Source organism: Pongo abelii, chromosome 4, assembly GCF_028885655.2.
Source record: "Pongo abelii isolate AG06213 chromosome 4, NHGRI_mPonAbe1-v2.0_pri, whole genome shotgun sequence".
Lineage (NCBI taxonomy): Eukaryota > Metazoa > Chordata > Mammalia > Primates > Hominidae > Pongo > Pongo abelii.
In genome coordinates, this window is record NC_071989.2 from 16,020,718 (window position 1) to 16,037,071 (window position 16,354).

A 16,354-nucleotide genomic window follows, 5' to 3' on the forward strand; every position below is an offset into this window, starting at 1 on the left:
ATCTCTGAAAATAATAACATGGATGGGCCACATCCAATGACTTGAAGACCTTAGAAGCAAATCTGAGGTTTACCGGGAAAAAGAAATTCTGCCACAAGCCTGCAGCCTCAACTTCTGCCTGGGTTTCCAGCCTGCTAGTATAACCCACAGATTCGAGACTTGCCAGCCACAACTATTGTGTGAACAATTCAAGTTTAAAAAATCATATATATTCACACATGCATACACATTCACATATGTAACCTCCATTGGTTCTGTTTATCTGGAGAACCTTGACTGATACAGGCATCAAAGCATGGGCCGTGTGATACCCATTTACAGAAGGTGAAAGGTTTTTATCCCCGTGTTACTGGCAATGAAACAAGACTTAGAGTTTGACAGACTTGTACATGAGCATGTGTGGCATGGAAATGGTTGAGGTGGGGTTTGAACCCAGCTCTGCCTCCAGAAACAATGCTGTTTAACACTGTAAACCACAGATTCCCCCATCACTCCAACTGCACATGAAGCAGGCAGCCCTGATGGGTGATATAACAGTGGCTGATGTTTATTACACACTCCTTAGTGTGCTACTCACTGGGCTGCCCATTTCACCTGCATCATCCTGGGTTCTCAGTACAGCTAATGGAGAGGTCAAGCCGCTACCTGCTTCTCACACTTGATGAATCAGAGCCACCTGAAGGGCAGGTTGAGGCACAGGTTCAACCCCTAGTGTTTTCTCCATTTAAGGGGAGGGAAGTGAGGCTTCAGCCTTTGAAGTGGGAATGCCAAAGAATTTGTGGACATATTTTAAAACCAGCACAGCTTAGTTATTGCTGGTAGTAGAGTGTCTTTTGCGAATGAATGTGCTGGTCCTTTATTCTAGTCAAGTATCCTTTCATTCGTCTATCACTGTGCCAGTGTTTCTTATTGTTTCCTAATGCCAAGTTCTGACTGTGCCTCCCAGTTGGCCCTGACATGGCAATGTGCTCTCTTGTTGCAGCTAATAGAAGCATCTCACTCCACTGTGTTGACTCCCTAAGGCAAGCCCCCAACAGACTTTCCTTGACTTGTGGTCATGTCAGTGTCACCATGAAACCCAGGTGACTCCAGAAGCTGCAGCGAAGACTGCCCTCAGCTGGACTGTGCTACCCGGCAGCTTGATGTAGCCATGGTTCTAGCTGCTGGCTGAGCAGTCTGAGGGCAGGTGCTCTGCGGCATCCTTAGCATAGGGAGTGAGGTGACAGCAATTCTACAGCCTCTAGAGTTGTTCTCTGTATTAGTCTGTTTTTTTGCTGCTGATAAAGACATACCTGAGACTGGGTAGTTTACAAAGAAAAAGAGGTTTAATGGACTCACAGTTCCACATGGCTGGGTAGGCCTCACAACATGGTGGAAGGCAAAAGGCACGTCTTACATGGCAGCAGGCAAGAGAGAATAAAAGCCAAGTGAAAGGGGAAAACCCTTGTAAAACCATCAGATCTTGTGAGACTTCTTCACTACCACAAGAACAGTACGGGGGAAACCACCCCCATGATTCGGTTATCTCCCACCAGGGGTCCCTCCCAGAACACGTGGGAATTTTGGGAGCTACAATTCAAGATGAGATTTGGGTGGGGACCCAGCCAAACCATACCTTCTCTAACACACCCTCTTTTTTCTCAGAAGAATCCCAGAGAGGGAAACCAAAGTCCAATCTGGCTGCTCCCCTCCTGTGCCTCTCTTGTCCCTGGTCGTTTCCAGTGTCACCATAGGGTGGCTTCCTGTGCTCTTCATACCACCTCCCTCTTATCTGGACTTTCCGTATGTACAACTCCAGGGTCTAGTCTGACATTCTCACTCTTGATTTGCTAAAGGGGCTGAGAATGTAGGCAGTTCCTTCCTCAGACAATAGCTTGACTTGCAAGAATTTCATCATACTGCAGACTTCTGCTTTTGAATATTAGAAGCTGAATATTCCCCTTGTTTTTTCCCTCTGAATTCCTTCTGTAACATTTCTTCTCTGAGCACCACCCTTCCTGCCTCCCTCTCCACTTGAACTCAACAAGGACATGGTTATTGCTTCCAGAAGCAGGGCAGAAGAGCATATCATGGTATCCAACATAGGAACCTCATTCTACAAAGATTTGTTGGTTATTTCCTAGTTGCTTACAATATCCTAAGTACAGAAACTGAATTATTTTTCTACAAAGATTTGCTGGGTATTTCTAGGTGCTCACACTACCCTAAGTACTCAAACTGAATTATTTTATTTAATTTTCACAATAACCCTATAAGCAGGAATTGACCCTCCACGCCGCCCCATTTACAGCTGAAGAAACTAAAGAAACTACAATAGAGAGGGTCTATTAATTTGCCCACAACTAGTAATTGGCCAATCCAGATATAAACCCAGGCCTCTTCACTCCAGATCCTCCATGCTACCTATCCCCATCGACATGTAAGCGGGCTGCAAGCTGCAAAATCACATGTAATACAAGATGACGCAGTGTCAGTCCTCATTATTTGTGGATTTCGTATTTGAGAATTTGCCTACTTGCTAAAATTTGTGTAATCACCAAATTAATCCTTGAGGCACTTTTAGGGTCACTCACAAATACATGCAGAGTGGTGAAAAATTTGGGTTGTGCAATGCAAACTCTCCCAGATAAGGCTGAACAAGGTGACACTCTGCCTTCCTGTTTCAGCTCTCCCACTATGCACAGTGTTCTTTTTGGGGTCCATTTGTTGCCACTTTTTTTTTTTTTTTGCTTTTTGTACTTTTTGTTGCTATTTTCATTAAGATGACCCCCAAGTGTAGTGCTGAAGAGCTGTATAGTGTTCCTGAGTGCAAGAGGGCTGTGATGTCGCCAATATGTGTCAGATAAGCTTTGCTCAGACATGAATTACAGTTCCATTGGCATTGAGTTCCATGAGAATGCATCAATAATATGTATTAAATAAGATGTCTTTAAATAGAAACACACAAAAACCAAACTGACATTTATCAATTGATAAAAATGTGAGCAGAGGCTCTCAGGAACCTAACTCTGTTTCCCTTTGGGGCAATGATTTGCTAATTTAGTGTTTATGGTTACTTTATAGAACCTAAATATCTCAAGTTACGAGAATCAACTTCATTGGCCAGGCATGATGGCTCTTGCCTGTAATCTCAGCACTTTGGGAGGCCAAGGTGGGAGGATTGCTTGAGGCCAGGAATTTGAGACCAGCCTGGGCAACATAATGAGACCTCATCTCTATAAAAAAAAAAAATGCTGGGTGTGGTGGCACACTGGGTGTGGTGGTATGCCTGTAGTTCCAGCTACTTGGGAAGCTGAGGCAGGAAGATCACTTGAGCCCAGGAGGTTTAGTCTGCAGTGAGCTGTGATGGTGCCACTACACTCCAGCTTGGGCAACAGAGTAAGACACCATTTCAAAAAAAAAAAAAAAAAGAAAAAGAAAACAAAAATAAAAATATTGATTTCCTTAAATTAAATTCTCAAGCACTTTAAAATGTTTTACTTATCAAAGGACATAGATTTTCAATGGTGGTGATATTGCTCCTAAGGGGACACAGTCCACCCCCACAAGAAACAGTGTATTAAGCAGAATCACATACATAGTACATAAGAGATATACAGTATATCTGTGGTGTTGCGATTTCATTGGGGGTGGGGTACTTAGGGAAAAGTCTAAACAGTTTCCTTGGAGGGTAAAATAATGAGAAAATGATTGAGAAATACTGTCATAGGGTATAATGACTAATAAGAAAAAGCATGTAAAGCATTTATTAGAGGGCTCAATGAAACATATGCACTTAGTGTTAGCTATTATTATAAATAACATTATTATTTGTTTCCTCAACCTTATACTCTCTCTTCATAAACAAGCAATTTTTAAATTGGAGTTTGCAGCCCTTTGTGGGATCAGCACTCATGTTCTCACCTGTGTCTGAGAATTTTCTCTGAAATTTGTTGTTTTATTTTGTGCTTTCATTGAATAACTGTGTACTGGTTCCCCTTTATAAGAGAGTCCTGCCATGAGTTATATTGTCCGAGTTTCCCCATGTTTAAAGGAAGGCGCTCTACTCCAATGTTTGTAGATGGATAAGCAATAAAAGAGCAGTCTTAAAAATGTGCCTGATACAGTCAGTCTCAGTGAAGGCCACCTGATGCCATCTCTTTGTAGGAGGGAAGGGTTCCCTGAGTTCGAGTGGAGGAAAGTGATATGCAGGTTGAGTCCTCATGCAGCCTGGAGTGGGCACGTGCATGCCAAAACCAAGAGAACACTGGCTTTAGCAGTGAGTACTGTATTTAAATTTTTAAAGACAGTTTAATCTCAGCAAAATAACATCATCAATCATTTTAAACTAATGCTGTTGTTTTTGCATTTAATTTGTTATTTTGTTTTAGTTTTATTGTTGAATCAGAGCTAGAGCATATGGAGTTTATTTCTAGTTTTCCATTTGCGCATCACTAAGCAACAATATAATAATAATTTAAGTCTACATATTGGTGTTGCACAATAATGTTATTTGCCTTATTAAATGGAGTGGTTTGGATTACTGAGGTTTGAGGAATAAAGTAATGGACTCAAAGACTTATAGACTGAGCTGCTAGGAATCTTTTTCCAGAAATTTCCCCTACCAGATACGGACACTAGGCCTGCAGAGTGAGAAGTGAATGTCAAAGGTCAGAAAGCAAGGGAGTGGTAGACTGGGGTCAGAGGCCAGGTGGACATACTTCTAACCAGGTGCCCAGTCTGCCATGTCAACCCACTTCCAAAGATGAACCATGGCAGATAAATGGCCACAGCTGCCAGGCCACAAAGGCTGGTTAGGCAAAAACAAATGGAGAATTGCTGCATTGTTTTGGTTAACTCTGAGGGTAGAGGCTGTGGAAGGGGTGGAGACAAAGGGAATAACAGATTTGTTCAGAGCCTAAGTCCCAATGAGCAATGGGTGATAGTGAGAGGAAATGATGGCCATTTTTCTGAGTTCCTTGATATTCCCATGGGTAATATCACCTGGGCCATTCCCTCCTCAAGTGATATTAACCATCAGCCTGAATTGTTCAGTGACTTTCATCATAAGCAAACAAAACTCCAAAGTCTAAGGAGTTCTACTCTGTATGAATTTAGACTGTAAGCTTATGCCACCTAACTAGAGTTCTGTACTGTCTTAGTCCATTTGGGCTGTTATAACCAAATACCACAGACTGGGGGGCTTATAAACAACAGAAATATATTTCTCACAGTTCTGGAGACCAACAAGTCAAAGATCAAGGTGCCGGCAGATTTAGTGTCTGGTGAGGATGTACTTCCTGCTTTATAAACAGTCTTCTACTGTGACTTCATGTGGCAGAAGGGGGCAAGGAAGCTCTGTGGGATGTCTCATAAGGGCACTAAGCAGAGTCCTCATGACCTAACCACCTCCCAAAGGCCCCACCTCCTTATACCATCACCTTGGGGGTTAGGATTTCAACATGTGAATTCTGGAATGACATAAACATTCAGTTCATTGCATTTACCACTGGGAAGAAAAGACTGTTGGAAAATGATGTTTCTCAGCTGCATGTCAGAGTTTTGATCATCACTTGTGGAGCAAAAAGAATTCATCTGTGATATAACTAGTTGGTCATTAGCAATAGCTTGCTTTCTTTTCTTTTCTTTTGAGACGGGCTCTCACTCTGTTGCCCAGGCTGGAGTGCAATGGCGCAATCTTGGCTCACTGCAACCTCCGCCTCCTGGGTTCAAGTGATCCTCCTGCCGCAGACTCCCGAATAGCTAGGATTACAGGCATGTGCCACCATGCCTGGCTAATTTTTCTATTTTTAATAGAGATGGGGTTTCACGATGTTGGCCAGGCTAGTTTTGAACTTTTGACCCCACGTGATCCATGTGCCTCGGTCTCCCAAAGTGCTGGGATTACAGGCACAAGCCACTGCACCCGTCCAGCAGTAGCTTTCTATTGCTGAATAAAAACATTACCACAAACTTAGCAGCTTAACATAGGAGCATTTATTATTCCACAGTTTCCTGGAATCAGAATTCTGAACCTGCATTAGCTGGATCTTTTGTTCGGGTCTCACAGTGCTGCAATGAAGGCATTGGCCAGGGCTGGGCTGTCCTCTGATGCTCAGGGTCCTCTTCAGTGCTCACTTGGTTGTTGGCAGAACTCATTTTCTTGTAGCTGTAGAACTGATGGGGGTTTGCTGCTTCAAAGACAGCAGGAAGGGTCTCTCTCCTACAGGCCCTCTTTTGAAGTACTCACCTAATTAGGTCAGGCCCACCCAGAATAATCTCCCTTGTCATTAATTCAGTTAACTTCTTAGGGACTTTACAACTGCAAAATGCCTTACTTTCACCATAGCCTGTTGGTTAGAGGCCAGTCACAGGTTCAGCGTACTCTCAAGGGGGAGGAGTTGATGCGGACATGGATACCATGAGGGCATCTTAGCAATCTGCCCACCACAGTCAGTAGGTTTCTCCGTCACTGGGCAGTAGAGTGTGGTTCATATTTACAGACTTTCATGTGACATCTGAAGAATGTTTAGTAATATTAACATATATGATTATATTAAAGGTTAGAAGAGTAGAAACTCAGCCTTGAGCTAAGATTATTTAGACCAGGGCTTCTCACCCTTGGTACTATTGACATTTGGGCTGGATAATTCTTTCTTGGGGGGGCCGCCCTGTGCATTCTAAGATGTTTAGCAACATGCCTGTCCTCCACCCACTAGATGCCAGTTGCACCTCCTGGCTCATTTGTGACCACCAAAAATGATACCAGATATTGCTAAATGTCCCCTTGAACAGAAAAATCATCTCCAGTTGAGAATTGCTGCATTAGAAAAATGAAATGTTTTTTGTTGTGTTTTGTGTTTGAAGGAGGACCTATTAAAGCAGGGAATTCATTTTTTGATATGACGCAGCTATTTGGAGTTAGCAGGCTCTTGCTCCTCTGATTATGCCTTATTCTTTGCTTATTTCCTTTACTGAGAAATGCATAATTTATAGTTGCAAATAAAAAATTAATGCAGGAGATGTGTTCCCCACATGTACTTTCTTATTCACATTTATGCCAAAAAGAGATTATGTTATCATATTTGACTACATTTTATAATCTCGTCTGAGTTTATAGTCAAGCTATATTATAAGAAGACTTTAGTTCTACTATAACATGGATCAGATATTTCCCAAAAGATATTTAATGCATAAGGCAAAAAAAAAAAACTTAATAAACTCCATTCTTTGTATTATAGCTGCTTTCTTGGAAACTGATGATATGGCTTGGTGTGGGACCGAGTGGAAGACACGGTCCACGTCTGAAATTACAAATCTCAAAAGCTGCTCATTCCTGTTTCTTCCAGGCAAAGGCAGCTCGAGCATCTCATCTGACGTGAGTTCAAGTACAGATCACACGCCCACTAAAGCCCAGAAGAATGTGGCTACCAGCGAAGGTAGGCAGCTGGTCTTCATTATCTCTCTTTTTTCTTCACAGGGCTGGCTATTTTTGGAAGAGAAATAAAGTGTGGGAGCGGTAGTTCTATTCTCCTGAGTGGGAGCATATGAGATCCTTAAAAATGAGGATGTTCAGGGTCTCCTAAGTTTTTTTTGTTGTTGTTGTTGCACTGCAGTTACAGTTCATGAAAATTGATTTGACGGGATTCAGGTGCCTCAATTATAAGGCAAATGTTGTTTTGTGAAAATTGAATAGGCTGAATTAAGGGAAGGCTTTAGAATATCATATACCTTGTCTTTCAGTATAAAAAATGGTATTATTTTAAAATCTTTGTGCTGTAGTTGAATGTTCCTGGAGGAACTTTCAAAATAGGCACACCTGGAATTCAAGATTTTAACAATGGGAATATCATAGTCATGTTATTTGTAGAACTTGAGTTAATCTCCAAAATTTGGGAGTAGGAAAAAAGGGGATTTCTTTATTATTATTATTTAAAGAATATGTAAGAGGTCCTCCCTGTAAGGACAAAGATTGGTCGCAGTGATATTCTTGATGAAGAATTTGTATGTGGTAATACATGTTAGAATTCCACTGCTTTTCAGTATGGAAGCTTTTGAGTTACTACTTACTTGTTTGAGTGTGGAATTAATTGTTTCTATGGTAATTATTTAGTGGAAAGTTGACCCAATTATAGAATCGGCTCTTTTTATTTTAATGTTAAACATGATTAAATGACTTTCTGTCTGAAAATGAGTTCTTGCTAAACTAACTGTCCGATTAAAGTCCAGTTTAAACATTGATGCCATTGATAATGAAAGACCTTGAGCTGTCAGCTAATTTTCATGACATTGTGTAGCGCCTGCTTTCCTAAAGTCTGTGGGATGTTGTGGAAGTACACTTCCCAGTTTTTTGTTTCAGATATTTAATTTCTGTTGGTCATAATATTGGGCATATACCCATGGGCTGACATTGGCCATCTGAGATCCATGATTTCTCTCTATCTGCACTATAATTTATGTATTGTAATTGTATGTGGTTTACATCTGCTGGTATGTATATGTCTTCTCTTTATGTTTTGTCTTAGTGTGCTTCAAGTAGCAAAGAATTACCTTCTCTGGGTAAATAGCTTTACAACTGGATTATATTCTCCGTGCTTAAAACCGTAGCACTGTTTGATGTGTTTTCCCAACATCATAAGGCTGGCAGATTGGAGTGTTCTCTTCAGTGTATGGAAGCACCAGGTAGCAATCCAGTTTTAATTTTCTGCCTGTTAATTCAGGTATGGGCATTAGATCATTAATGAAATTCAGTTAAGGTAATGTACAAATCTCATTAACTGATTCTAAACATACATTTATTTATTTATTTATTTATTTATTGAGATGGAGTCTTGCTCTTTCGCCCAGGCTAGAATGGAGTGCCATGGCACGATCTTTGCTCACTGCAACCTCTGCCTCCTGGGTTCAAGTGATTCTCCTGCCTATAGGCACCTGCCACTATGCCCAGCTAATTTTTGTACTTTTAGTAGAAATGGGGTTTTACCATGTTGGCCAGGCTGGTCTCAAACTCCTGACCTCAGGTGATCCACCCGCCTCAGCCTCCCAAAGTGCTGGGATTACAGGCATGAGCCACCACGCCCGACCTGACATTTACTTTTGAAGCTTTCATTCTTAGGAGCCATAGTGGAAATCATTTCAGTTTAATATAGTGCAGTCCTCTCTAGTCAGAAATCTGTTTTGCAATATTATCTGTTTTCTACCATTATTTTAACAGTCACTCTTGTCACCATAATTTGTCTAATTTGAATGGCTATCCAAATAGAAAGTTAAAAGCAGGTTAAATAATCTGTTTTTAAAGCTCTCTTATTTTTTCTCCTTTTCAAAAATAGAAAATACACAACTATATCAGCTGTGTTGCAGGGGTTGGGGGAGGGTACTGTGGGACCTCATGCATTTAACAGTGTCTGCTTTTTATGCTTCCAAAGGGGGAAAAAAATCTCTGTAGGGGCTTTAAATTTTCATTTTCTTGTGCCTTTCCCTTATGAGGACGTGCAGGCCCAGCCAATGTTTTATACATCTTGTCACAATGTATTTTCTGTTATTCTGAGGGTAGAATCAGGAGAGAAAAATAGGAAAATGTTATGTTCATATGGAACAGAGTTTTGAGCAACTGGCCTAAATTAGTGAGGAATTTCCTTCTAGCTTTTAAGTAGAAGAGGCTTGGTCCCTATGAAAGATGCTGCCCATTCCCTTGAATAACTGAAAATTTAAAAAAGAAAGTATTAAGTTCTGCTATTTGTGTGTCTGAATCCTTTTTGCTGTAGCTTTTTTAATCAATTAAAATATTAAAAAACATAGAATAGGTATGGGCACACGTTACATTAAAATGTATTTCAGGGATGTTTGCAGGGATGATTAGTTTCCTCTCATCAGGCTGCTTTTTCAATATGGATCCAGAGTAGCCAGTGCTAATTTCCTCCATGCACAGGAGACATAGTCTCAGGAAGAGACCATTCAGGATAAGTGATTAGGGAAGCATTCTCTGACCTCTAGAGGGTGGATCTCAACTATGGTGCGTAAGTTTCTTCTCACTGGGAAACACCTAGGAAACCACTGAGGAAGAAGCAGAAGGCAGACACACTGACTTCTCACTCAGACTGTTAGCACTGCAAGAGATCTGAGTTACCCAAAATTACCAGCGGCCTATCCCGACGGGTCTATAGCAACTTCAGTCCTTGCCTCCTCAGAAGAAAGAATTCGACTGAGGGACATAAAACAGAAAAAGAAACCAAGGCAAGTTTCAGAGCAGGAATGGAAGTTTACTCATATAGGCCTTAGAAAAGGAAAGAAAGAAGGTGCGATTGGAAGGAACTCAAGCAGGCACCTGAAAATTAAAGAGAGAAGTTCATGTGCCCCATTTAACGGTGATCCTAGGACTTTATAAGCTCACCTCTTTCCCATGATTCTTCCCTTAGGGTGGTCTTCCCGCATGCGCGGAGCCCTCCTTACCCTTGGGAACTGAGCATGCGCATTGTGTTTAGGGAGTTGTACGCATGCCCATCTGAGGATTTCTTCCTTTTTCCGGTGGCATGGACCCGGAAGATCATACTTAGCCATTTTTTGTGTCTTAATGTGCATTCCGGGAGGCTGTTTCTCCCTGGAGTCTGCATTCAATTAACAACGTTTAATGTTAACAGGTGTGGACCATCAGGAGCTTGTCTCTCCCTGGTTGCGGAATTACACTTTTTAGAGAGACAATGCCAAACCGTCATGGACATTTCTAGTTGTGGTGGGATGGGAAGCCGTCTCCTGCCCTGCTCGCGCTTACCTAACTACCTATAACAAGACTGCAGAGGAGCCAAGCTAAAACTGCTTCTCGGATTCTCTTCCCACTGTTTTCTAGAACTATGTTTAACCTTTGATGTTAAGAAAATATTGGATGTAATTGGCTTTCCGGTAGCCAGTTGATTATGGTTATTTTCTTCAATTCCTTGATCTCATGATTTTTCACCTCTGAATTCACCAATATCACCTTCAAGGAGCACAGGCAAGATTCTTAGTTTAAAGGTCTGAATGGTATTGATGTTTTAAAATGACATATGTTGTAAAGGATAATACTCAGTTTTCTTGCAGTCTTTGAAAACCATGGCTATACCTGTAATAGCCAGGTTGGAAGCATTTTGCAGAAGTGTTGGCCTTTTCCCTGATGGGATGGATAGGGAGGGTTCACATTGCTTCCCTGGTTGGTGGTATGTGTGTGTGTGCATTTGTGTCTGACATCTACATGGTAGCTAACCACACAGGTGTTGTCACTTAGTAGAAAACTCATGCAATTGTGCTGGTAAATAAAGTGAGGACATGGGGATAGAGAAAACAGAGGGCTCGCACTTAACCTCAGCTGCAGGTGGGAATGGGAATTAACTGTAAATAGACAGGGAGAATGTTATTGGGGAGATGACAATGTTCTGAAATTGGATAGTGATGATAGCAGCACAGCTCAGTAAATTTAGTAAAAAGCATTGAATTGTATGCTTAAAAAAGAGTGTTGGGGCAGCTACCACTTCTGCATGATCTTCAGACTTATATCTGAGTCATCATAAACTATTCTTTTTTTCTTTTTTTTTTTTTTTGAGACAGAATTTCACTCTTGTTGCCCAAGCTGGAGTGCAGTCGTGCAATCTTGGCTCACTGCAATCTCCTCCTCCCAGGTTCAAGCGATTCTCCTGCCTCAGCCTCCCTAGTAGCTGGGATTACAGACACATGCCACCACGCCCAGCTAATTTTTTGTTTTTTTAGTAGAAACGGGGTTTCACCATGTTAGCCAGGCTGCTCTTGAACTCCTGACCTTAGGTGATTCACCCGCCTCGGCCTCCCAAAGTGCTGTTATTACAGGCGTGAGCCACCGCCCCTGGCCCACGAACTATTCTTTGAAAATGCTTCTTGCAACTCTGGGGAGAGATCGGGGGCGGGGGGCGGGGGGCAGCAGACCCGTTCCGAGGGGAGGATTGGCTGGTGTACAGAGCGGGGTTGCATGCTGGCCCCAAAACTCTGCTCCAGCTCTGGGGCGAAACTGGCCTGAAACTCATAGTTAGTTCCTGGACTAGTGTTCCCAGCCCGGCACGTGGTGCCTGGTTAGAACTGACTCATCATGGTAAATATTTCCTGGAAAGTTCTAGAAGAATTGTTAGATTGTACAGTCATGGGTTTCCCAAACATTGGTTTTGGGTTTTTTTTCTTGGCTTTTCCTGCATAGTCTCTCACCTCAGCTCCGATTTTATGTGTTCTAGCACCCAACCCTAATGGTAAAGACATCGAATTTATCCACTCCAGTAAGTCTGTTTCTTTGCTAACGACTTATGATCTTCCTGTCTATCCAGTGTTCCAGCTAATCCACTCTGAGTCGTAAGGCTGTTTCCCTAGGCATAGTGGGCACATTTTGGTTTTAATTCATGAGAGAATGGCATTTTTGACCCACTGGGAGTGTTCCATTCCAAAGTCTCATGCCAAAGTTCTGGGCATCTTAATTTTGAGACTCTAAAGCCACAACCCTTGTAAAGAATTGGCAGCCAGCAGGGCTTTCTCCCTGATAAGTGGTGTAGACGTTCTTTACAGCCCATTGTATTTCTTGTGACAGTTTAAGTTTCTAATTTCCTGACACTGTATTGGGGGTTGGGTTCAAGTGTAGAAGGCTGGAAATTTTCCATTTTTCCCAACATAATCTACATTCCAACATTGTAAGACACAGTTTAATTCTTTCCAGTTGTGTTACTATTCTTTCTCTTTCATATTTTTCAGTCTTTCTCATTCATGGGGTATTCTCTCCTATACTGGAAAGAGGGGCCTTTGACCTTCAGTTATGAAAGTCACATCCAGCCCATGGTTGGAACAGAGCACACAGCAGCGCACGTTGAGTAGAATCAGTTGGATTAGGTTAATTAGGAAGAATCTCCCTGAAAATAGCAAGCTGAGCCTCAGCTTGTTTCATAGAACTGAAAGGTATGAGGCTATGGCTCTACGGGCGGGTGGCTCAGTCTTTTCTGGAGCTGGGGGAAGGCAAAACTGTCAGTTTAAAGGTCAAATTTGATTGGCTGATAAAGAGTCAGCTTCGGCCAGCTGTTCTTTAAGTAGGACGCATATTCAAATATTGAACCCATCGACAGCATGGGCTATTAATATGATATCTTGGTTCTGCACATTGGTTATCAAACCAGACAACAATGCAGCCACGGGATTTTCAGAGTTACAAAGGGTCTTGTCAATTGGATCCAATACACTCAATTTTTTTTTTTTTTACATATGAAATCACCATCTGTGTATTGAATATGAGTCATTGTGTTAGGTGCTAAAAGATGCAAAGATAAATGAGAAACAGTTATTGTCAAGGAACAGCAGTAGAAAGACATGCACAAATAGCTAGAATATGAGGTATCATTTTGTTATAAAACATGATAAAATGTATAATATATATTGCATGTTATTATTACTTTTTATATTGGGCCTGATTTATTTCAGTATCCCCACATATGGCACAATTGTTTCACATGGTGTATTTGCTCAATAAATACTGATTAAATGTGAAAAATAGAAAGGATATAAACCAAATGCTTGGGCAGGACTTTTCTTTTTTATTTTATTTTTTATTTTTATTTATTTATTTATTTATATATTTTTATTATACTTTAAGTTCTAGGGTACGTGTGCACAATGTGCAGGTTTGTTACATATGTATACATGTGCCATGTTGGTGTGCTGCACCCATTAACTTGTCATTTACATTAGGTATATCTCCTAATGCTATCCTCCTCACTCTCCCCACCCAACAACAGGCCCCGGTGTGTGATGTTCCCCTTCCTGTGCCAAGTGTTCTCATTGTTCAATTCCCATCTATGAATGAGAACATGCAGTGTTTGGGTTTTTGTCCTTGCAATAGTTTGCTGAGAATGATGGTTTCCAGCTTCATCCATGTCCCTACAAATGACATGAACTCATCATTTTTTATGGCTGCATGGTATTCCATGGCCAATACACTCATTTTTATAAATACCTGTAGCACAGAGAAATGAAGGGATTTGCTTATTTTATTTTTATTTTTTGAGATGGAGTCTTACTCTGTCATCCAGGCTGAGGTGCAGTGGCATGATCTCAGCTCACTGCAACCTCTGCTTCTTGGGTTCAAGCGATTCTCCTGCTTCAGCCTCCCAAGTAGTTGGGATTACAGGCACGAGCCACCATGCCCGGCTAATTTTTTTATTTTTAGTAGAGATGGGGTTTGGCCATGTTGGTCAGGCTGGTCTTGAACTCATGACCTCAAGTGATCCCCCCACTTTGGCTTCCCAAAGTGCTGGGATTACAGGCGTGAGCCACGGTGCTCAGCAAGGGTTTGCTTATGATTACACAGCTAATAAATTGTCAAGCAGGAGTTGGTGCAGTATTGTTTTGATCAAATTAGAAAAAACATAACCTTTGCTATTTAATTCTCTTTTGCTGCCTGATTTCTAGCTGTCTGTTTTGATCCAGTTGCAGAGCTGAAGGAGGCTGTTCAGAATAGGTTGGGAGAGGTTGTTAAGCCCAAATCCTTTGGCCCAAGACCATTATTCCCAGTAGGAGGAAAGGATCTGCCCCGTAGGTAAAAGGTTCTTAACTTTCTTCAGTAGATTAGCTGGTTACCTAGGGTTGGAAACACATTTAAGTCAAGTCATGATTTTATAATAGCCTTTCAATATTCAGTTAATACCACTTTGTGATATTGTGTAAGTCCTTGCGAGGGAGTCATTTTAAATGTATCATTGGAGGCTTGTGAAATTATTTGATTTCTAAAGAATTTATGGTGATATTTGTTCCATGGAATCTAGAATCACCAATTTGAAGTCATGAGTTCTCATGTTTTCAGTGCCCAAATTAGATCAATTCTAAATAGGATTATTTTGAAAATGCGCAGACATCTGGCTTTGCTTTCGTTCTGTTGTCCTTATATCTTTACATTGTCTTCTTTCTACTTCTTCTTGAATATACTTTTCAAACAAAATTTACATGAATCATCTAGGGAAGGAAAAATGATGCTTTTAACTCTAGGTGAATTCTGTTTCCCAAAAAGCTTTTTCAAAATCTACAACAAATTCAACAAACATTTTTGGGACAATTATTATTTCAGGCTTTCGTTAGCATTATTGCATTGAGCATTGTTTCACCATTACACTTCTCTTGAGAAGGCATAAATGTTTTCATTTTGCAGATGAAACAGGGAAACTCAGAAAGGATTAGTTGGGCTGTATTTCATGTAAAATTAGTAGGTGGCAAAGATTATATCAGGGCTCAAGACTATGAGCCTTGACATAAGATGTGTACTTAATGCTTATTTTGTCATTGTCGGCAAAACTGTGAATTTCATGCTAATCGTTTTTCTAAGTTCCTATCAAAGTATATTTTTACTGTACTTAGGAGAAGTGTGTTTTCCAATTTCAACTCATAATTGTGTTTAGCTTGTCAATATTATATATGCAGATACTTTTGTGATCCATATAGGGTCTAGAAATTGACTTTAAATCCTTAGTTATTGCTATGGTTTGGATGTGGTTTGTCCCCACCAAAACTCATGTTGAAATTTTGGCCCCCAATACGGCGATGTTGAGTGGTGGGGCCTGATGGGCTGTGTTTGGGTCCTGGGGCAGATCCCTCATGATTACCTTTATGCCCTCTCTCAGGGGTGAGTTCTCTTGAAAATGGGTTAGTTCCCATGAGAACAGATATTTTAACTGTTTTCCCATTTGTCCTGAGAATACTTGCCTGCACTTGTTGCTGCAGCATTTACCCCAAGATAACTTTGCCACGAAATAGCTTTTGCTTTTATTATTATTTTCGCATCACTCTAGTGTATTGACTTCGGAAACAAAAGATAACGTTCTATTTACAGAATTCTGTTTTTAGTAGTGGTATTTACATTTACAAAATACAGTAATTCTTGATTGCCGAAAGTGTCAAATCCTAGAAAATGTAGCATTCCTACACGTGAAGTTAACATCATTTTCGAGCAGTTGTTGGCCAAAGATTCATCTGATGAATTCAGTTTTTCTGAAATAGATGATTCTGGTGATTCAGATGTTTCTGATGTTAGTTTTGTTTAGAAATAACTCGAAGAACAGTTTTTATATTTTATTTTCACATTGAAAATCAGTCAGATTTGCTTCAGCCTCAAAGAACTGTTTATGTAAAATTAAATGAGTGCTGGCAGCAAGGTATATGTTTTTTTTTTGTTTTTTTGTTTTTTTTTCCCTAGACGAGAAAAGCGTTAAAAAGATTCTGGCTTCTTGATCTCTCTCTCTTGCTTCCTCTCTTGCCACGTGATCTCTTTGCACATGCCCCCTCCCCTCCTGCTTTCTCCCATGAGTTGAAGTATCCAGAGGTCCTCACCGGATGCAGCTGTCATTCAATTTTGGAC

At 40.9% G+C, this 16,354-nt stretch overlaps 1 protein-coding gene and 1 long non-coding RNA gene across 7 annotated transcripts in view; one reads left to right on the forward strand and one right to left on the reverse strand.

Moving 5' to 3' along the window:
* FBXL7 (F-box and leucine rich repeat protein 7) overlaps positions 1–16,354 on the forward strand; it is a 435,731-nt gene that overhangs the window by 110,009 nt on the left and 309,368 nt on the right. For 3 of the 6 annotated variants that reach the window (XM_002815443.4, XM_063724067.1, XM_063724069.1), the window contains one exon: positions 7,329–7,418. In XM_002815443.4, coding sequence (XP_002815489.1) covers positions 7,329–7,418 — 90 coding nt within the window. Of the gene's footprint in view, positions 1–3,861; positions 4,259–7,328; positions 7,419–16,354 lie in introns of those variants that run through there. The other 3 variants (XM_054555422.2, XM_054555423.2, XM_063724068.1) reach the window with 2 other exon arrangements.
* LOC129059336 (uncharacterized) lies at positions 5,956–10,452 on the reverse strand. The gene is made up of 3 exons (XR_008525148.1): positions 10,370–10,452; positions 8,530–8,687; positions 5,956–6,156 (listed from the first exon to the last, which is right to left on the reverse strand). It is a non-coding gene; the product is annotated as an uncharacterized LOC129059336 (long non-coding RNA).